Here is a 23082-nt window from a genome sequence, read left to right as displayed (position 1 = left end):
ATCTTGTTGGATGAGTTAATTTTGTTGTAAAATAAAATTGCCATGCTCAGTGTATTGTTAGTATATCTCAAATTGATGACCTAAGCCCTAATTTTCCTTAAGAACTGATTAGTGATTAAAATCCCTTCTTCTATACAGAAAAGTTGTTATTGCTGTTGGTCCCAGATTTCCACTTTTTGTACTTTGTCAAAGGAAAAGTGCTATGTACCTATTTTGTGCCCTGTGATGTTACATACATGCTTAATAAGATCCCAGACTGTATGTAGCAGTGATCATTGATTTGTTTACTGACTGAGCGAATGCCTTTGTGCTCCTGTTGTACTTGTGCGCAGAATGGCTCTATTGATGATTTACCTAAGTAATGATAGTGCACATAATCTAAAAAGAAAGCAACAAAGCCAAAACCTGAAATCTTCTGGGAGTCTTATTAGTTACACTCATATGCTGCTCTTCTTTTTATTTTTATTGTTTGGTAATTTGACAGGAATCCCTTGGTCAAATTGTATCTGTCTCTCTTTATCCCATTTTCCTATTAGAAAAAGTTGCGATGAAAGATCCTCCGGACTTACTGGACAGGCAGAAATGCCTGAACGCCTTGGCGTCTCTTCGACATGCCAAATGGTTTCAGGTTGGCTTTTTGTTATTCTCTTATTGTTACTGTAACCTTTTGCAGGTTTCATTTGGAACACCTGCCACTTAATGGTTTCTGTGTAATATATAGAATGGGGTGCGCTCTACCTCTTAGTGTTATTGTAGGAGTAAACGATTTAATTTAGGTGAAATGCCTACTATAGCTTCTACTATAGTTAATGATGTTTAATTGTCATATAATCCTTTTGGACTTAGTACTCTGAATTTCAAATGATAGCTTATAAAATGCAAACATGGGTGAGAAAAGCTAAAAATGGAGTTGCCATGAGGCTATAAAGCCAATTCTAATAATATACTTCCTTTACTTTAAACTCTGCCTTTCTAAACCATAATTTTAATGCTTTTAATAACTTGATTTTTTGGTTTGCTTGACAACTTATGAATGATTGACCAATTAGTATTCATTTTAAAGAACTTGTCCATGATCAGTGTCCTTAAAATGAAGAATGGATTTCAACAGGGATATTGGAATCATTTTGTTTGTTTTAGGCAAGGGCAAATGGATTAAAGTCGTGTGTAATTGTCCTCCGCATTCTCCGTGATTTGTGCAACAGAGTCCCCACATGGGCACCATTAAAAGGATGGGTAAGTACTTAAATATGATTAAAAGCAAATCATGAAACTATAGTCAGAGGAAATCTGGTAGAAATTATATGTTACTGTATTCTGAATTAGCTAAGGTGTGCATTTATCTATTTTTGTTCTGGTAAAAAATTATAGAGGTTTTTATATGATTTCTTTTTTATGAATTTAATTTGTATTATACATACATTTATATTTATAAATTTACATTAATTTGTAAAATATGTAAATTTAATAAGTAATTTAATATCTTCTAGCCACTAGAGCTTATATGTGAAAAATGTCTCTCTTACTTCATCATACTCATATTATAGAGACTGAGATAATTTTTCTGACAAAAGGTTCTTTACCTGTTAAAAGTGAGTGTCTTCCTGCACTTTTATTCTCCACTGATGGTTGATTATTATTGACCTACTGCCTGGAAAAGCATGCTTGACTGGCACATTTCTCTTTCAGTGCTACTTCCATTTAAAATAAAAATTACCTGGTATACCAGTATAAGGTTCCCATATCTTCTTTTCCTTTCTCTTTTGAGTACAGACATTTAAAAATAAGTTCATATTAATTAAAGTTAGGTGAATAGTACAGTTAACCATAGTTTAAAATGTATGTTGCCAAACTTAATTAATTTGGAAATTATTATGCTTGATCCAGTAAAGAACATGTATAAAACAAGTAAAGTTATAAAGGGTTATTTTAGATTAATTTAACAATTATTACTTTGATATTGGCATCATGAACCTTTTAGTTTATTAAATATGGAGATTTGGTCCTTTTTTAATTCCAGTTGTACTACTTGGGGCAGGATGTCTGGAATGAAGTCTTATTATGGTTTGAGTCCATCCTAGGTAAAGTGGGAGATAGGTGGGCTGGATTTGAACACTGATTATTTATTGGCCATTACTAACCTACATGAAGGCTTGTTAAATCTTTGTTAAGTTAGATGACTGCAGTTTCTTTAGTAATCCTTTCAGGGTAACTGAAAATAAACTTTTTGTAGCAAAAAGTCTTCTGAATATGTACTCTCAAAAAGGGTTGATTTAAGCACTCTGGCTGGGGTAAAACTTGATAATCAAGTGGGAAAAGTTAATTGGGCCCTAAATGTTAAATGGACTTTAACCTTTTGGCCTCCATTGTAGATAGAAATGTCAGCTCACATTTAACTGGAAACCTTTTAACACTTGGTGCATGTACTAATTTGTAATTTAATATCTTCTAGCCACTAGAGCTTATATGTGAAAAGTCTATAGGTACTTGTAATAGACCTTTGGGCGCTGGGGAGGCCTTGAGACGAGTAATGGAGTGTTTGGCATCTGGAATTCTACTTCCTGGTAAGGGTTTCAAACTCTGGAGGCAGAAGAATCAGAACAATTTCATTTAAATTTAGTTTTCTATTATGTGCTAAGTTTGTCCTCTACACAGGAAAATGATGTGTAGGAGTTGTTTTGCTTTGAATTTTAGCAACTAGAAGTGTCATAAAACTCTCTTTCAATAATTGTAATTTATGTTTTATATGTACTAACATAAAAGGTACTAATAAGATATTGTGTCTGCTATGAAGTTGCTTTACCCAGAACTCTGAATTTGAAAATGGTTATGTTAAGTTAAAATGTATGACTTTCATTCTGTTTGCAGTCTGGTGTTTAATTTGGAAAAATTAAATTTGGTCCTTTTTTCCATATATAATCCCTTAAAAGATTTGGGGTGATTCATCATGCTGTTTCTAAATTCTCAGAGTTAAGACCCAATTTTGACCTTCGATATACAAATGACTTCTAGTAAAATAAGGACATTTAAATACTAACATACTGAAAATAAGTGTCCATTTTACTCCATTTAATTCAGCAGACTTTTAACCTTGTTCTTTTAGGTTTTGTTTTTTTTTTCCCTTTTCTTTTCTTTTTCCTCTCCATTCTTTTCTTTCTATTTTGTGTTAGTTTATTGAATTCTAAGTTCAGTTCTGAATGGTACTTGTGTTTTTTTTTGTTTTTTTTTTTTTTGCCTTTGCCAAAGGGGGTCCTGGTCTTCATGATCCTTGTGAGCGAGATCCAACAGATGCTCTGAGCTATATGACCATCCAGCAAAAAGAAGATATTACCCACAGTGCACAGGTAGGAGATGGGCCCTATGACTGTGGTCTCTTAGAAAGAATGGTATCATGTAATTTATTTAAAAACTTTTTTTCTTGTCTTCTGTTGGGGACTTTTGTCATCATAATAATAGCATTTTATGAATGTGTTTTTAGCTAGATGTTCTAAGGGCTTTATGAATGAAAAATTTTAATAAATATAATCTTTTTTTCTTTAGCATGCACTCAGACTATCAGCCTTTGGTCAGATTTATAAAGTGCTGGAGATGGACCCCCTTCCATCTAGTAAGCCTTTTCAGAAATATTCCTGGTCAGTTACTGATAAAGAAGGTGAGTATAAATATTTTGTATTGGGGTTGCATGTGGGCGGTGATGGAGATGGTTGTGAAATGTTTCTCTTGTTAGAGCTGAGAGCATTTGAATTTTTAACCTAAGTCATATATAAGAGCGTTTACTGCTTTTCTTCATTTTCTTCTGTCCCATCAGTGACATCAACTTGCTTTCATTTGTTCTTTCTAGTGACAAACTCATTTGGCTATTGTTGATCAGATTCCATTACGGCATAGACTTAGGGATGGCACTCTGAGAACCCTTGGTCTGAAGTGAAGAGAAAAGTCACAAGCTAGGGGGAGATGTCAGGGTCACTCATCAGTTTGATGATCTTGTCATGCTTGGAAGTGTTATGTAACCAAGGAAGAGAAAACATAAGCATAATATAGGAGAAAAATATATTGGAAAATTCAGAACTGTCTTCCATTTGTTCTAGTCTGTGTGAACTCAGAGTTTCAGCAGAAAGAGCACAGGCTTTAGGGTCAGTATGACCTGGTTCCCCTCACAGTGCCCATGCTCACTAGCTTTAGGCCTTGAGCAATTAGTTCATCTCTTGCCTTGTGGGTATTACTCCCAATTTATTAGCTATTGTCAGATTATATGCCCAGCTCAGTGCTTGGAAACAGTAGATACGCAATATGAATCTTATTCTCATTATGCCACAAAAAACCTCCCTCCCTCTTTTCCTCCCTCTCTCCCCTATTATATTAGAAGGTGGGATGTTTAACACCAGTTATTTTCACCTGTGGCATCCCACCTACCATGAATGATACTATTCTAATAATTTTTTTAATGACAAAAATAGTGCAGTGGCCCAATCTGTTTATTCAAAGAACAGAATTCCAGTGTATCTAAACACTTTTCAGGGAGTCTACCAAATCAAAATTATTTCATAATAATACTAAAACTTTTTTTTTCACCCATTTCTGCTCTTTCATGTGTTTACAGTTTTCTAGAAGTTGCATATGACTTGTGATGGCATCGTCCCTCTGATGCTAATGAATTTTTTGTATTAAAATTTTTGTTTTAATTTCTAATATGTTAACTATTTATTGACACTACCCACAAAACAAACTGGAACTACTGGTCTGTCAATTTTTAGCTTAAAAGAGAACCAGACAGTTGGTGTTTCCATTTGAATCCTATCAGTTCTTTGGGTGCTCAGTTTTTTAAGAGGATACAGTGGTCCTGAGACTGAAAAGTTTGAGCATCACTGCCTTCTTCTGTAAATTCCTCAGGGGTAAGGAATCCTCCAGAGCTCACCACAGAGCTGTTACAAACCAATGCTCAATAAATGTTTGTGGAATGATGGCCATTTTCTTGCAGAGAGTGCTCACTCAGCAGCATTTTTGAAAGAGATTCACATAACCATGTCTCTAGATTGAATGACTGAATAGAAATTTCATATATATTTGTAGATTCTAGAAGGCAACGGCACCCCACTCAAGTACTCTTGTCTGGAAAAATCCCATGGATGGAGGAGCCTGGTAGGCTGCAGTCCATGGGGTCGCTAAGAGTCGGATACAACTGAGCGACTTCACTTTCACTTTTCACTTTCATGCCTTGGAGAGGGAAATGGCAACCCACTCCAGTGTTCTTGCCTGGAAAATCCCAGGGTTGGGGGTGCCTGGTGAGCTGCCGTCTATGGGGTCGCACAGAGTCGGACACGACTGAAGTGACTTAGCAGCAGCAGCAGAGTTAATAATGAAAAATTTTATTTTAGTCACTGAATTCGTAGTAGTTCTTCTGGTTTTGTGTTTTGTCTTTTACTGGATAGTAAAAGTTTATTGTTATGTGACTTAGACTTCTTTTAACTTTAGAGTTAAAGTTCTCAAGAGTTTGGGAACTACTGGTCTGTCAATTTTTAGCTTAAAATAGAACCAGACAGTTGGTGTTTCCATTTGAATCCTATCAGTTACTACTAGCTACATGGCTTGGCCGTAAGATGAGGGAGTTAAGGCCGTTGCCTCCAGACAGGAGCTGCATTATTCTTCATGCTTTCATGTTTTTAGCACCTGGCTTTTAAACTTTATTCTTAGAATTCTTGGTGATTTCAATATGCATTTAGATGATTTTTTTCTTTAGAATTCTGACTTCTTAATTCCTTGACATCCTCTCTCACAAATATTTTCTACTTCGTCTCAGGTGTGCATTTTGAGGACATATCCTAGATCTTGTCTTCAGTATGTATACTTGTGCCCCCTCCCTAATTCATTCTCAAAAAGCCCACATTGTAACTGCCTCTAGTTGTCATAATGTCTAGTACTTCTGCTCCAATTCTTGATACTCATCACTGATTCTGTTAACTTCTGATAGTGCTTCACCTTCCTCATGTTCTCACTTGTGTCACTTCTCTGCTTATAGTCACGTGGTCTGTCATTCTGATCACTCCGTAGCATATACCTTCTTTGTTGATCCTCTCTTCCCAGCAACTCTGGTTGAAATCCAACTCTTTCCCTATGTCAGACATCATTGAAGAAAAAAATACTTGGACATCTTAACTCTTTTCCCTTTAAGTTTCAGACATTAGCCTTAAGTAGACTATTTGTGTTGGCTGGCAATTCTCTTGTAAGTTGTAGCGTTCTCCAATTTTCCTAGACAGCTGTTGAACATCTTCTGTCACTTTATACTTTTCTCCCCAGCCCTCCTTCTCAACTGATGACCTTGTTTGTTTGAAGTCCCCTTGCACTTAACTTTCCTTCCCTTGACTGGGAAAAGCCCAGCCTTTCTACTCATTCACTATATCACATCCCCTTTTGCCTACAGATGAACATCATCCTAGCAATTCTTTCTTTTCTCATCAGCATGAATTCCTCCTTTTCTGCTGGACCATTCTCATCAGCATAAAAACCTGCTGTAATGTCTCTCATTTGAAAAACAAAGCTAAACTCCTCCTTGATTCTGCAACTTTCTCCAACAGGAAGAAGCTGCTCCCTTTTATAGGAGTATGTTTTTTTTTCCTTTTCCTCACTTTCTTTAAAGCTTATTCCAACCAGACTTTCTTCCTCATCTCTCTGAGTCTTTCCTGTGACTTTTTCAGTAACACTGGACACAGGTGAATACTTTCTCTGCTATAATTAGTTATATATAGAAAAGTATAAGATCAGTTCAGTCTCTCAGTCGTGTCATTAAAAAAGTAATTATTTAAAAATTCCATATAATCACCATCCTAGTTAAGAAACAGAACATTGTCAGCTTCTCAAAAACATTTATTTATCCTAACACATCACTTCCCTGCTCCTTAAACTACTGATTTTTTATAATATTCTTGATTTTCTTTAAAGCTTTTCCACTTTTGTATGCTTTCTTAATTTAATTTGCTATTGCCTAGAACTTTATAGAAATAAAATCCTATTGAATTTAATCTTCTGTGACTGGCGTCTTTCTGTCCAGTGTTGTTTGGAATACTTTCATGTTACTGCACATAGTCATAGTTCATTTTATACTTATGTAGTATCCATTATGAATATGCTGTAGCTTAGCCATTGTACTTTGGAAGGACATTAGGCTTCTTTTTGTTTTTTTGGCAGCCATCCACATTGTTGCTGGGAGCTTACTTATATATGCCTTCTGGAGTATAGATGCAGGAGTTACTGTAGACCAGTATAAGATCTAGGAAGTTGTACACATAGCAATTTATATTCCTACCAGAAGTGTATGAGAGTTCCTGTTGTTTTATATCCTCAACAACATTTGCTATTGTCAGACACTTTTTCTGACATGAAGTACTACTTTTCATTTGACTTCCAGGTCATTACTTTGTCATGGATCTTTATACCACTGTACTTTCCTCAGCTGTCTTTGTTTTTTCTTATCTTCCTGATTTCGAATATTAAAGTGTCCTGGGTGCAGACCTCAAACCATTTTTCTTTATTTACACCCATTTAGACTATTTCAGAGATGTCATCTAGTTTCTTGTCTTGAAATACCTTCTATTCACTGCAGATTCCCAAGTTTACGTTTTCACTCTAGACTCCCAGCCCTTGACCTCAGCCCTCCCTATCTAAATCCCTCTCAGTGTTTCCACATGGATGTCTCACAGACACCTCACACTTCTGATGTCCTGTCCTTACCCTCCTTCTCACCTGTTCTTCCCATTGTTATCACCATCCCAGACGTTGGAAACTACCCATCTCTGTGCTCAGGCCAAAAACCTTCACCCTTGAATCTTCTCTTTCTTTCACCCACATGCACATCATCAGCAAACCTGGCTGTTTTACTTTCAAAGTGTGTCTGGTATTCAGCTCTTTAACTTCTTCACTGGTGCCATCCTGGCCTAAGTTGCCCTTGTCATCTCTTGCCTTTGTTATTGTCTGTCTGCTGTACCTGGTCTTCCTTGCCCATCTTATCTGTTCTCAATAAAGCAGCAGTTTTCTTTTTGTTGTTCCCCTTATTATCTATAATTACAGATTCATAAGAAGTTACTAAGATTGTACAGAGATGTCCCATGGAACCTTCACCTGGTTCCTCCCAGTGGTTACATCTTGTGTAACTATAGGAGAATATGGAAACCAAGAAATTGACATTTATACAATGTGGGTATAGGTTTTATGCCACTTTATCACATGTGTAGATTTGTGTAAACCCCATGGCAGTCAAGACACAGACGATTTCATCACCACAGAGAACTCGTGTATGCGGCCTGTTTAGAGCAATACCACTCCTCTTCCTTCAGCCATCCTCAAGCCTTGGAGTGAAAGTCACTCAGTCTGTCTGACTCTTTGCAAGTAGGAATGGGTAGCCTTTCCCTTCTTAAGAGGATCTTCCCAACCCAGGGATCGAACCCAGGTCTCCCACATTGCAGGCGGATTCTTTACCAGCTGAGCCACAAGGGAAGCCCTCAAGCCTTGGAAACTACTGATTTTTCTCCATCTCTGTAATTTTGTTACTTCAAGAATTTTATATCAATGAAGTTATCATTATGTGATTTTTTTGAGATCCTTATCCCCCTACTTAGCCTGATACTTCTGTGACCCATCCAAGTTGTTGGCACATGTCAATAGTTTATTCCTTTTTACTGTTAAGTAGGATTTTGTGCCACAGATGAACCAGAGTTTGGTTAAGTCATGCACCTATTGCAGGACATTTTGTTGGTCTCTAGTTTTTGACAATTACAAATAAAGATGCTGTGAACAACCTTGTGGGGGTTTTTGTGAGCAGATCATAGAAACACAGATTTTTGTGTGTTAGATTAATCGGCAGTTTTCCTTTGTTGTAGTGTTTTGTCCAATTTTGGCTCTAAGGTTTTACAGGCCTCTTAAAATGAGTTGAGAAGTATCCGTCTGTCCTTTTTCTGTTCTTTGGAAGAGATTGTGTAATATTGATGTTATTTCTTTCTTAAATGTTTGGAAGAATTTATCAGTGAAACCATTTGGGTGTGAGATTTTCTTTGTGGAAAGGTTTTAACTTAAGGATCTAATTTCCTTAATGTGTATCAAGCTATCTTCTTATGAGAGTTTTGGTAAATTGTGTTTTTCTAGGAATTTGTTCATCTAAATTTAAATACAGTTTATAAGATCCTCTTCTTAGTGTCTGCAATATCGATGTCCTCTTTTATACATTTGTGTACCTTCTTTTTTTCTGATCATTCTCACTACAGATTTATCAGTTTTTAAAAAGAAATCAGCTTTTGAGTTTGTTGATTATCTCCTGGCATATTCTTGTATTTTATTTCATTGCTTTCTGTTCTTATCCTTTGTTCTTCCTCACTACGTCCTTTGGGTTTAATTTGCTGTTCTTTTAAGAAAAATTTTGAGGTGAATTCATTATTAGTGTTTAGCCTCTTATATTATCATATACACTATTAAGACTGTTTTCCTTTATGCCCAGATTTATGTGCATTGTACTCTATTTACATTAGTATTTTTATTATCAGTTGGTTAAAACTATTTTTTAATTTTCCCTTGTTATCAGTTTTTTGACACATAAGCCATTTAAATGTCATTGTTTAATTTCTAGACAAATGAAGATTTTTCTAGTTAATCTCTATTTTTGAGCTCACTTATTCTACTGTGATCTGAGAACATGCTTTGTGTGATTCCATTGCTCCCCACCCCCTGTCAAGTTTGGCCTTGGAGTACAAAATGAAGCAGGGCAAAGGCTAAGAATTTTGCCAAGAGAACGCACTGGTCATAACAAACATCCTCTTCCCACAACACAAGAGACGACTCTACACATGGACATCACCTGATGGTCAACATTGAAATCATATTGATTATATTCTTTGCAGCAGAAGATGATGAAACTCTATATAGTCAGCGAAAATAAGACTGGGAGCTGACTGTGGCTCAGCTCATGAACTCCTTATTGCCAAATTCAGACTTAAATTGAAAAAAGTAGGGAAAACCACTAGACCATTCAGGTATGACCTAAATCAAATCCCTTAGAACTATACAGTGGAAGTGACAAATAAATTCAAGGGATTAGATCTGATAGAGTGCCTGAAGAACTATGGACAGAGGTTTGTGACGTTGTATAGGAGGCAGTGACCAAGACCATCCTCAAGGAAAAGAAATGCAAAAAGGCAAAATGGTTATCTGAGGAGGCCTTACAAATAGCTGTGGATAGAAGAGAAGTGAAAGGCAAAGGAGAAAAGGAAAGATATACCCATCTGAATGCAGAGTTCCAAAGAATACGAAGGAAAGATAAGAAAGCCTTCCTCAGCGATCAATGCAAAGAAATAGAGGAAAACAACAGAATGGGAAAGACTAGAGATCTCTTCAAGAAAATTAGAGATACCAAGGGAACACTTCATGCAAAGATGGGCACAAAAAAGGACAGAAGTGGTATGGACCCAACAGAAGCAGAAGATATTAAGAAGAGGTAGCAAGAATACACAGAAGAACTGTACCAAAAAGATCTTCACGACCCAGATAACCACAGTGGTGTCATCACTCACCTGGAACCAGACATCTTGGAGTATGAAGTCAAGTGGGCCTTAGGATGCATCACTATAAACAAAGCTAGTGGAGGTGATGCAATTCCAGTTGAGCTATTTCAAATCCTAAAAGTTGATGCTGTGAAAGTGCTGTACTCAATATGTCAGCAGATCTGGAAAACTCAGCAGTGGTCACAGGACTGGAAAAGGTCAGTTTTTCTTCCAGTCCCAAAGAATGTTCAAACTACTGCACAGTTACACTCATTTCACATACTAGCAAAGTAATGCTCAAAATTCTCCAAGCCACACTTCAACAGTTCATGAACCATGAACTTCCAGATGTTCAAGCTGGATTTACAAAAGGCAGAGGAACCAGAGATCAAATTGCCAACATCCATTGAATCATTAAAAAAGAAAGAGAGTTTCTGAAAAACATCTACTTCTGCTTTAATGACTATACCAAAGCCTTTGACTGTGTGGATCACAGCAAACTGTGGAAAATTCTTCAAGAGATGGGAATACCAGACCACATTGTCTACCCCCTGAGAAATCTGTATGCAGGTGAGGAAGCAACAGTTAGAACTGGGCATGGAACAATGGACTGGTTCCAAACTGGGAAAGGAATATGTCAAGGCTGTATATTGTCACCCTGCTTATTTAACTTCTGTGCAGAGTACATCATGTGAAATGGCAGGCTGGATGAAGCACAAGTTGGAATCAAGATTGCTGGGGGAAATATTAATAACCTTAGTTATGCAGATGACACCACCCTTACGGCAGAAATCGAAGAGGAACTGAAGAGCCTCTTGATGAAAGTGAAAGAGGAGCGTGAAAAAGCTGGCTTAAAATTAACCATTCAGAAAACTAAGTTCATGGCATCTGGTCCCATCATGTCATGGCAAATAGATGGGGAAACAATGGAAACAGTGAGAGACTTTATTTTTTTGGGCTCCAGAGTCATTGCACATGTTGACTCCAGCTATTAAATTAAAAGACGCTTGCTCCTTGGAAGAAAAGCTGTGACCAACCTAAACAGTATATTAAAAAACAGAAACATTACTATGCTGACAAAGGTCTGTCTAGTCAAAGCTATGGTTTTTCCAATAGTCATGTAAGGATGTGAGAGTTGGACTGTAAAGAAAGCTGAGTGCTGAAGAATTGATGCTTTCAAACTATGGTGTTGGAGAAGACTCTTGAGAGTCCCTTGGACTGCAGGAGATCAAACCATTCAGTCCTAAAGGAAATCAGTCCTGAATATTCATTGGAAGGACTAACGCTGCAGCTGAAATTCCCAATACTTTGGCCACCTGATGCGAAGAAATGACTCACTGGAAAAGACCCTGCTGCTGGGAAAGATTGAAGGCAGGAGGAGTAGGGGATGACAGAGGATGAGATGATTGGATGGCATCACCGACTCCATTGACATGAGTTTGAAAAAGCTTTCGGAGTTGGTGATGGACAGGGATGCCTGGCGTGTTGCAGTCCATGGGGTTGCAAATAGTCGGATACGACTGAGCAACTGAAGTGAACTGAACTTGGTATTTCTTGAAAGTTAGTTTATGGCTCAGCACATGGTTGGTTTTTATAAATGATTCATACTTTGAAAAAGTGTGTATGGTCTGCAGTTGGTAGAGTCAGAATATTCTTTACATGTCAGGTCACATTTGGTCATGTTGTTTAAATCTTATACATCTGTAGTATAATTTTTTAAAACTTTATTGTCTTAATTATTGAGGTAGGTATGTCAGTTCCCCTCAATTATGGATTGTCTGTTTCCTATCGTAGGTCTTTCAGTTTTTAATTTCTAGAATCTTGGCTTTTCTAGCTTTAGATATTGGGGCAGAAATTCTTCTTGATGTCTTTTCTTTTTCAGAAGTCTGATCGTTCTCTTTAATACAGTTTGTTTCTGAAAGAATGCTTCATCATCAGAGTCTTTTGGGGATCTGTTTCTATTTTCTGCTGATTCTCATGATTTTTGTTAGAATATCTTGTCTTTTCATGTGTTTTTGTTTTGAGTCCTGGAGATGTAAATTGAAAACCTTTTAGAATTTAAAGACTAGGGTAATGATGCCGTCCTTCAGGGAGGATTTATATTTCTTTCTGGGCTAGTGGAATTGGCAATCTGGATCATCCTAATGGAATTGGGCATTCTGGTGATTTGAAGCTGGGTCTCAATCCTTGTGAAATCCAGACTATTTCCAATTCATTTACTTCCCATATATGGCACTGGAGAGCGCTACCCCACAGTGTGGGAAATTCACCAGGCCTTCCTCTTTTGGAGGTCCTTGAAGTTCAGTTTTTGGTCCCTGAGACCTGGGTGCTATTAAAAGTACTCTGTTCAGAACTTACCATTACCTGAAGGGGAGGGATTGTTACAGAGTTTGGAATTGACATGTACACATGGCTATATTTAAAAATAAATAACCAACAAGAATCTATTGTTTAACAAAAAGGTAGAGGACGAGAGAATGATAAATATGAGATGAGATCGGCCACATATTGATAATTCTTGAAGCTAATTGATGGATTAGTGGGAATTTATTATACTACTCTTTACCCTTTTGTGAGTGTTTGAAATTTTCCATAATAAAGTTTTTTAAGAAGTGCTCTGTTCAGTTCTTAGTGGCTTCTTCTGGGGGTGGAAGATACCTCCAAAGGAAATGTGGCCCCCAGCGCAAGGCTTCCTTCATCTCCTGGACCTTGACTCCATAGTTCATTATTGTACAGAAGCAGATATTTATTCTGCATTTGGTCCGGCTTTTCTAATTACTCTCGTTAGGAAGTCTGTTTCCTTTGACTTACTTTCTCATACTAGACGTGGAACTTTTGTATTTTCCAAAATTTTGTCTGGTGAATTAGTGGTAGTTAAGGTTGAGAACTTCTGCTCCTGCTCATCGTCTTCTCTTGTCCTCTTGTTGTTCATGCCACTCCACCACTCAGGCCTTTATGCTGTTTCTTAGTATGTTCCTGCTGGAAGACCTTTGTAGTTGAGTTTTCTCTTCCTGGGGCTCTTTCCCCAAATAGCTGAATTTTCTTTGCTTCAAGTCTTTGTCAGTTAATTACCTTATCTATAAGTGATACCTTTCTGATGGGCACCACATGTTAAAAAATGGCAGTGTCTGCTCTCCCTTAAGTCTCTTACTTTTCTCCATTGTGCCTGGACTGGATGACATGCTGGGTTTAGTCTCCACCACCAGGTGCGCACACACTCTCTAAAAACAGGGAAGTTGTTTTGTTCTCATTGTCTAGCATCTAAAATTGTCCTGAACATAGAAGTATGCTCTATTAATATTTGTTGCTGAATAAATACATGAATGAAATTGTAATGAGAATGATGAAGTACAGACTTCATAGGATGCTTGTTAAATTAATTCATATAAGGTATTAAGAACAGTGCCAGGCATATGGTAAGCCCTCACCTGTTTATTTTTTTTTTGTATTTTAATTAAAACAGTTTTTAAAAATTTATTTATTTTTAATATAAATTTATTTATTTTAATTGGAGGCTAATTACTTTACAATATTGTATTGGTTTTGCCATACATCAACATGAATACGCCACGGATGTACACGTGTTCCCCAACCTGAACCCCCCTCACCTGTTTTTAAAAATTGTTGCCTCTCAAATGACCACTTCTTGTTTCTAGGTACTACATGTATTGAGAACAGCTTGTTTTTTTGTAGGGCATGCTCTCCACCCCTGTTACTATTATGATTAGCTCCAGATTTTACAGCCCTTGTCCAGTAGCAGGGATGGTAGAATGAAGCTTAATCCATGCAAACTGTTCATGTAGCTGGAGATTTTAGAGAATAGATCTGTACGTTTAAGCCAGCTAGTGAATTCCAGGCAGAGAGCAGCTTTTAATGCAACTTAATGAGTGGGAGAATGATTGAATAGACGTTGTTCCTTCTTAACTCTATCTCTTGAAGACTGCATTCTGGAAGACTGGCATATACACAGTTTTATGTAATGCAGATGAAATACAATACTAAGCAGATATAAGTAGATATTGCCTTCTGTTGAAGAGAGAACATCAAGATTGATTGGCCTGAGTAGTAGGTATTGACTCAAGGAAATGCCGAAGTCAGTGTTTACCCAAAGGGATTATAAATCTTGATGATCAGAGAATATGTAGTTTTCTCCAAGAAGTATCTGGAAACATTATGGCATGAATTTTTTTTTTTTTTTTTGGCATGAATCTTTTGAGCATAACTTTTCTTTAGGAAACCCAACAACCAGCTTTTAAGGTGAAAACACAGAGAGGTCTTTTAAGGTACTTGGTAGAATGAAGCTTAATCCATGCAAACTGTTCATGTAGCTGGAGATTTTAGAGAACAGATCTGTACGTTTAAGCCAGCTAGTGAATTCCAGGCAATCAGAGAGCAGCTTTTAATGCAACTTAATGATTGCTTTGATAAGCTTTTCTCTGATTGTTTTTGTTTTGGACAATAAAGCTCCTGCTTTATGTCTGCCAGTATTATTAACTAGTTGTTTTATCTAAGAAATTGATAATACTAGTTTTTAGTTTTTGTTCCATACCCATTATGTTGTTTCTAAGTCTTATGTTAGATAGTTTATAAGATGCAAGATAAGGAGAAAGTATCTTTGACCTTCCTAGAGCACTAAGGAAACACAAGGTGTCTATGTATGAAATAGACAATGACACAAGACTCCATATGACACTTTATATTTCTGATATCATAGAAACTCTTATAAAAAATTGAGATGAGAGAGAAGCTGAAGAAAACTTAATGAAATGAGCTGTAAATAAAATCTTGACTAGGAATTTGAATGGGCAGGCAGAATTATTTTGTTGTATGAGAAATAATCAGATTTCCAAAAGCATGAGATTTTAACATGTTGACTTTAAAAATTTATACAATAAATGTTAACTTAGAGAAATATTTGAAAAGACATAAGTGAAAATAAATCTTACTACCAGAGATAACTACTTTTAACATTTTGATATTTTTCTTTCCAAACTTTTTTCTGTTTATGCATATACAGTTGTGAATATATGCATAGATATTTGTATGAATATATTTGAATAAATGAAAAAATAAATATAAGAAGGGTTAATATTGTTTCATGAAGATTCAGTTAATAGTTTTTGCTATTACAAGATTATAAAATTACTGCAGATGGTGGCTGCAGCCATGGAATTAAAAGACGCTTGCTCCTTGGAAGAAAAGGTATGACCAACCTAGACAGCATATTGAAAAGCAGAGACATTACTTTGCCAACAAAGGTCTGTCTAGTCAAAGCTATGCTTTTTCCCAGTAGTCGTGTATGGATGTGAGACTTGGACCATAAAGAAAGCTGAGCGCCAGAGAATTGATGCTTTTGAACTGTGGTCTTAGAGAACACTCTTGAGAGTCCCTTGGACTGTAAGGAGATTCAGCCAGTCCATCCTAAAAGAAATCAGTCCTGAATATTCTTTGGAGGGATTGATGCTAAAGCTGTAGCTCCAATACTTTGGCCACCTGATGCGGGGAACCAACTCATTGGAAAAGACCCTGATGCTGGGAGGGATTGAAGGCGGGAGGAGAAGGAAACGACAGAGGATGAGATGGTTGGATGGCGTTACCCACTCAATGGACAGGAGTTTGAGCAAGCTCTGAGAGTTGGTGATCAACAGGGAAGCCTGGCATTCTGCAGTCCGTGGGGTTGCAAGAGTTGGACACGACTGAACTGGACTGAACTGTATTGAACACATATATGTTTTAAAATTAAAAAAATGTTTTATATTTTGGCCACACCATGTGGCATGTGGGATCTTTGTTCCTCAATCAGGGGTCTAACCCACGTCCCCCTGCATTGGAAGCGCAGTCTTAACCACTAGACCACTAGCGAAGTCCCTACATTTTCAATTGATCCGTGAAAGGGTCTTATGGTCCTTATGTGATTCCTAAGATTTTTCCTTCCTGAACATATTAAATATATTTGGTAGAGTAAGTGGAATCACTATTTTAACTGATAATCTCTTGTACCTTTTTTTAGGTGCTGGGTCTTCAGCTCTGAAGAGGCCATTTGAAGATGGATTAGGGGATGATAAAGATCCCAATAAGAAGATGAAACGAAACTTAAGGAAAAGTGTGTAAAATCTTTATTCTTATAGATGTGAACTAGAAAGGATTTATGTCCCAGGAAAATAAAAATTAAAAAGTGAAGACTTTGATTGATTTGAATTCGAGTTTGAAGAAAAGGAATAGCTTCTGTTTTCAAGCACCATTTGCTTAAGATATATCAATATTGGCAAACTAAAATTAATTAATATGGTAATGCATGGGCTTCCCTGATGGGTAAAGAATCCGCCTGCCATTGCGGGAGACACTAGTTTGATCCCTGGGTGAGGAGATCCCCTGAAGAAGGGAATGGCAACCCACTCCAGTATTCTTGCCTGGGAAATCCCATGGACAGGGGAGCCTGGCAGGTTACAGTCCATGGGGTCACCAAGAGTTGGAATTGACTTAGCAACTAAAGAACAACAAAGATGTTAATGCATGTTACTTTTACAATGATGTTAGTGTAAGTATTTAAGCAGTAATTTTAGAATTATTTATGAAGTGAATTTATATGTGCATTTTGAAATTCTTGCTTTTTTAAAACCTGAGTTTATAGTGGTTACTATTACTAGGAACCTACAAAAACATAGATTAAAGCAAGTGGTCTAATTTCTGATCTCATTCCTCTTTCTCTTGCAGTTCTGGATAGTAAAGCAATAGACCTTATGAATGCACTAATGAGGCTGAATCAGATCAGGCCTGGGCTTCAGTATAAGCTGTTATCTCAGTCTGGCCCTGTCCATGCCCCAGTCTTCACAATGTCTGTAGATGTGGATGGTACAACATATGAAGCCTCAGGACCATCCAAGAAAACAGCAAAGCTTCACGTAGCAGTGAAGGTACAGTATTTATTTTACTTAAAAATGCTTTGTTATTTTATGTTGTAAATAAGGTGCTTATGTATCTATGGTATATTAACAGAATTTTCAGGAGTTTAATGACAATAGCGTGTAGACTTCTGTTACCTCTGAATCACAAAACTATTCTTTTTTGATTATAAAATAATATGTATTGATGATACAAAATTTGCAAAACACAGAAAAAAGGAAAGAAAATCTATGTTAATTGCTTATCTCTGAGGCAGTTCATTAATATTTTATATAGTATATACAACAGTATTTTTGTTTCTTTTATGTTGAGCTCACAGTGTATGTGTAATTTAATCCTCTTTCATTTCACATGTCATCAGTATTTTTCCATGTTATTAAAATCTTTATAAATGTATTTTAATGGCTGTGTTATTATAATGATTATAATAGATATACTGTTACTTGTTTAAACATTCCTGTCATTGGATATTTTGTTATTTGCAGATTTTTTTCTATCATAAATTAATGATTTTTTTTTTTTTTTTTTTTTGCAACTGGTGCTTTTTCTGTATTTTGAAATATTTCCATAAAGAATAAGATCCAGGATTGAACCAGTCAGTTATGCATATAAGTTTGTAGAAAGTTGCTAAATGCTAGACTCTATCCATGAGTACATCTGGCCTCTTGCAGAGAAATATGAAAATGTCAAAGATCATGTAGATAGAAGATAACTTTTAACTTCAGAAAAGTTCTGGTATGTAACAGTATGACATAAGATGTAATTGGTCTGTTTTCATAATCATTCCAGTTTGCAGGTATTTATTAATGTAAATGTAAACATTTCTCATGGATGCTAAGAATATAGCAGTGACCAGAACAAAGTCTCCGCCCTCCTGGAACTTGCATTCTAATGAGGATAGGATGGGGAGAAAGACAGTGGTTAGATACATGGGTCAGTTATTTGTTAAGTGGTAATAAGCATAATGCAGAAAAATTACAACTTAGCCATAAAATTATAGAACAATAGGGTATGTTGTTTAAAAGGGAGTACTTTTTAAGTATGTCGAAATAGTATGAGTTTCAAACGAGACAAAAAGATTACTAAGAATGAGGGAAAAGTGAATTTAGAAATAAGGCTAAAAATACAGTTTAGTTGTAAAGTATGCTGTGAATGAGTCACAAATTTGAATATAAGTTCTCTAACATCTGACCCAGAAAGCTTGTGAAATATCTACATCAGTTCTTTGTCTATGACAGTTGATTATGAGAGTCAAGAGTTGTTTTGGTTTAAAGGTCGCTTGGCATTCCCCTTGGGTGGGTCTTCATAAAAAGGAGTCAAAGCAATATCATGAAGCAGTGATGTCTTTCAGAGGCATCTCTGATGCTGTGACAGTCTGTGGGTTATTTCTTGTAATAACCTGTAATATAAGCTAGTGGCCTCATAGCAGATTTCAGTTAGGCAAATTTGGGGGAGTTAGTAGAGTGGCAAATTTTGCAATAAGACAAGATTTAGATGTTGTTTGTCCTCATAATAACCATTAATATTTTGGTATGTATTTTTCTAAGCTTTTTGTTTTTAAAATTATAATTTCAAAAAAGTATTGAAAATGAAAAATATTTCCCTAAGTTTGATGCACACACATGGGGTGGCACCTGAGAATCCACTGAGGATTTGGAAAATATTTGGTAAATGTACTGTTTTAGCTTTATAAACTTTGCATCATTAGGAATTGTGAAAACAATCTGGCTCCAAGGGTTTCACATAAGGAATGGAGGGACCAACATACTGTATATACAAAAATGTATATTTAAAATAAGGACCATGGCTTTCTTGTGTATCTAAAAATTTATTATGAGGCTTTTTTTTTTAATAACAACAAAGTTTGCTCTAATTTTTAGTGATGGTATAATATTTTATTAGTATCAATCTGCCATAATGTAACTAATCCATTTAGATTTAGATGCATTGAGTTGATTGCTTTTCATGTTTGTGAACTAGTCTGATTATCCTTTATGATACATTTTAGAGATGGAATTGCTAGGTTAAGAAGAAAGCACAGGGCTTTCCTAGTGGCTCAGTGGTAAAGAATCTGCCTGCCAAGGCAGGAGACACTGGTGTGATCCCTGATCTGGGAAGATGCTATAACCTTGCTAAGCCCATGTGCCACAACTATAGAGTCTGTGCTCTAGGGCCCGAAAGCCACAACTGCTGAAACCCTCGAACCCTAGTGCCCATGTTCTACAACAAGAGAAGGCACTGCAGTGAGAGGGCTGCACACCACAGCTAGAGGGTAGCTCCCTCTCGCCACAAGTAGAGAAAAGCCCACACAGCAACAAAGACCCATTAGAGCCAAAAATAAATAAGAAGAAGAAAGCACATTTGAGTGATCTGTTAATTCATTAAACATGTATTCACTTCAGTAGCTCAGTCCTGTCTGACTCTTTGTGACCCTGTAGACTGCAGCACGCCAGGCTTCCCTGTCCATCATCAACTCCTGGAGCTTGTTCAAACTTATGTCCATCTGTTGGTGATGCCATCCAATCATCTCATCTTCTGTTGTCCCCTTCTTCTCCCACCTTCAATCTTTCCCAGCATCAGGGTCTTTTCTAATGAGTAGGTTCTTTGCATCAGGTGGCCAGAGTATTGGAGTTGCAGCTTCAGCATCATTCCTGCCAATGAATATTCAGGACTGATTTCCTTTAGGATGGACTGGTTGGATCTCCTTGCAGTCCAAGGGACTCTCAAGAGTCTTCTCCAAGACCACAGTTCAAAAGCATCCATTCTCTGGCACTCAGCTTTCTTTATAGTCCAACTCTCACATCCATAAATGACTACTGGAAAAACCATAGCTTTGACTAGACGGACCTTTGTTGGTAAAGTAATGCCTCTGCTTTTTAATATACTGTCTAGGTTGGTCACAGCTTTTCTTTCAAGGAGTAAGTGTCTTAATTTCATGGCTGCAGACACCATCTTCAGTGATTTTGGAGCCCAAAAAAATAGTCTCTCACTGTTTTCCATTGTTTCCCCATCTGTTTGCTGTGACATGATGGGACTGGGTGCCATGATCTTAGTTTTCTGAATGTTGAGCTTTAAGCCAACCTTTTCAGTCTCCTCTTTCAATTTCATCAAGAGACTCTTTATTCTTTGCTTTCTGCATTAAGTGTGGTGTCATCTGCATATCTGAAGTTACTGATATTTCTCCCGGCAGTCTTGATTACAGCTTGTGCTTCATCCACCCTACCATTTCGCATGATGTACTCGGCATAGAAGTTAAATAAGCAGGGTGACAATATATAGCCTTGACGTACTCCTTTCCCAATTTGGAACCAGTGTGTTTTTTCATGTCCAGTTCTAACTGTTGCTTCTTGAGCTGCATACAGATTTCTCAGGAGGCAGACAAAGTGATCTGGCATTCCCATCTCTTGAAGAATTTTCCACAGTTTGTTGTGATCCACACAGTCAAAGGCTTTTGCGTGATCAATAAAGCAGATGTTTTTCTGAAACTCTTATTTTTCTATGATCCAGTGGATATTGGCAATTTAATCTCTGTTTCCTATGCCTTTTCAAAATCCAGCTTGAACATCTAGAAGTTCATGGTTCACGTACTGTTGAAGCGTGGCTTGGGGAATTTTGAACATTACTTTGTTATCATGTGAGATGAGTGCAATTGTATGGTAGTTTGAACATTCTTTGACATTGCCTTTCTTCGGGATTGGAATGAAAACTGATCTTTTCTAGTCCTGTGGCCAACTGCTGAGTTTTCCAGATTTCCTGGCATATTGAGTGCAGCACTTTAACAGCATCATCTTTTAGGATTTAAAATAGCATCACCTCCACTAGTTTTGTTTGTAGTGATGTTTCCTAAGGCCCACTTGACTTCGCCTTCCAGGGTGTCTGGCTTTAGGTGAGGGATGATACCATTGTGGTTATCTGGGTCATGAAGATCTTTTTTGTATAGTTCTTCTGTGTATTCTTGCCACCTCTTCTTAATATCTTCTGCTTCTGTTAGGTCATACAATTTCTGTCCTTTATTGTGCTCATCTTTGCATGATTGTTCCCTTGGTATCTCTAATTCTCTTGAAGAGATCTCTAGTCTTTCTCATTCTGTTGTTTTCCTCTATTTCTTTGCATTGATCACTGAGGAAGGCTTTCTTATCTCTCCTTGCTGTTCTCTGGAACTTGCATTCAAATGCATATATCTTTCCTTTTTTCCCTTGCCTTTAGCAAAGGATTAGGATTTCTTATTAAATGTCAGGCATATATTGCCAAATTGCCTTCTTGTAAAGGTTATATCACATTATAGATTCTGTTATAAGTGAATTTCGGAGTGTGTTTTATATGTAACGTGTTTATAAAAGTAGGTCCCACTAGATAAAAATCCTTGAATTCTTTACTCGGTAACTTGGTAGACCTCTGTACCTGTTAAGAACAGCACTGAAATCAAAATGAGACAAGAAGAAACCAGTTTTGCTCAAGGAGCTTTGCTCAAGGAGCCTGGCTGCCTAGCAGCACATACCCTAAAGTAATGAAGATTATTGGCCAATCTTCCCTTTCTTCCTCTTTTTCCTGACAATCCCTCACAAAAGACATCGTTATGGACATAATCAGCTATATTCCACCAAAAGAATCTTAGTCATTGTAGGCAAAAGATCAGGTGAAGGGGGCAAGAAATAAAGCCCCTCTGCAGAAGTTCTGGAGCCATCAGTTCTCTACCAGTGTAACCTGTGCGTATGGCTTTCTCCTGAGTGGAGAGCCATGGAGAGGGTGTTTAACGTTTTCACTCTTGGTCCCTCATCTTTGAGGGTATCAGCCGTCTCAGCCTTAACCCCCTGCCAGAAGAGAACAGGCGTGATTACCCTTGATTTTCTATTCACCTTTCTTCCAGGGATTATCTTGTGATTTTCAGTTCAATTGATTTGTTTATTAGGTTTGATTTGTTTGCCAGACATTTGAAACTCACTTTTCTTTGGTATACCAGTTTTTTTTTTACCTTAATACTGATTCCAAACAAATTGGTTCTGTAGTTCCAAGAACTCCATACTTTTTTTTTTTTTTTAACTTTTGTGGCTTATGCTAGTTAATAATTTCAGAATATGTGTTCATAGAAATACGACTTAATTTGAAAATGTTTTTGTTGTGCTGTGTTGTAAGCACATTTGCAATATCCTTTGAGATTATCCATCCATTTATATGAAATTTTTATAAATGTATTGAAGTATGTTGCTACAAAAACAAATGAATCTGATATGTGAAAAAAGGGCAGAGAGAAGTGGTGTTAAATAATTTACATTATTCTCTTTTAACTATCTGTATTAAATTTGGAGAAACTGCATGTCTTTAGTTTTTATTGGAGTAAACAAATCAAATTTCTTTGGGACTCTTGGCTTTTGACTTGCAGCCTGTGTTAACCTGGTATTAATTCCAGACTGGTAACTGCTCTTTCAGAGATGGAATTTCTCAGAGAGAGCGTATTTGCAGGACTTGGGCAGTAGAGAAGGTGTTTTTTTTACAAATAATGATGAGGATATAACCAAGTGACGTTAGTATACTTAGTGTGAAGTACTATTTGAGTCCTTTTAGAACTTAGGATGTTAAAGTATTCTTGGCCTTACTCCCATTGAATACAGAGAATTTATTTACAATTTGGAAATGTTCAACAGAATGCCAAGTTCTCCAT

The 23082-nt window shown here is 36.8% G+C and overlaps 1 protein-coding gene across 2 annotated transcripts in view; it reads left to right on the top strand.

Moving 5' to 3' along the window:
• The window catches only part of LOC102404061 (spermatid perinuclear RNA binding protein), a 142867-nt gene that overhangs the window by 96106 nt on the left and 23679 nt on the right, over positions 1–23082 (top strand). For both annotated transcript variants that reach the window (XM_025261647.3, XM_025261646.2), the window contains exons 6-12: positions 537–628; positions 1141–1236; positions 2453–2564; positions 3247–3344; positions 3541–3652; positions 16531–16623; positions 17235–17434. In XM_025261647.3, coding sequence (XP_025117432.2) covers positions 537–628; positions 1141–1236; positions 2453–2564; positions 3247–3344; positions 3541–3652; positions 16531–16623; positions 17235–17434 — 803 coding nt within the window. The remainder of the gene's footprint in view (positions 1–536; positions 629–1140; positions 1237–2452; positions 2565–3246; positions 3345–3540; positions 3653–16530; positions 16624–17234; positions 17435–23082) is intronic.

The sequence above is a fragment of the Bubalus bubalis genome, chromosome 12, assembly GCF_019923935.1.
Source record: "Bubalus bubalis isolate 160015118507 breed Murrah chromosome 12, NDDB_SH_1, whole genome shotgun sequence".
Lineage (NCBI taxonomy): Eukaryota > Metazoa > Chordata > Mammalia > Artiodactyla > Bovidae > Bubalus > Bubalus bubalis.
The sequence above is the reverse complement of the archived record's forward strand: the minus strand, read 5'-3'. Positions and strand labels throughout refer to the sequence as shown.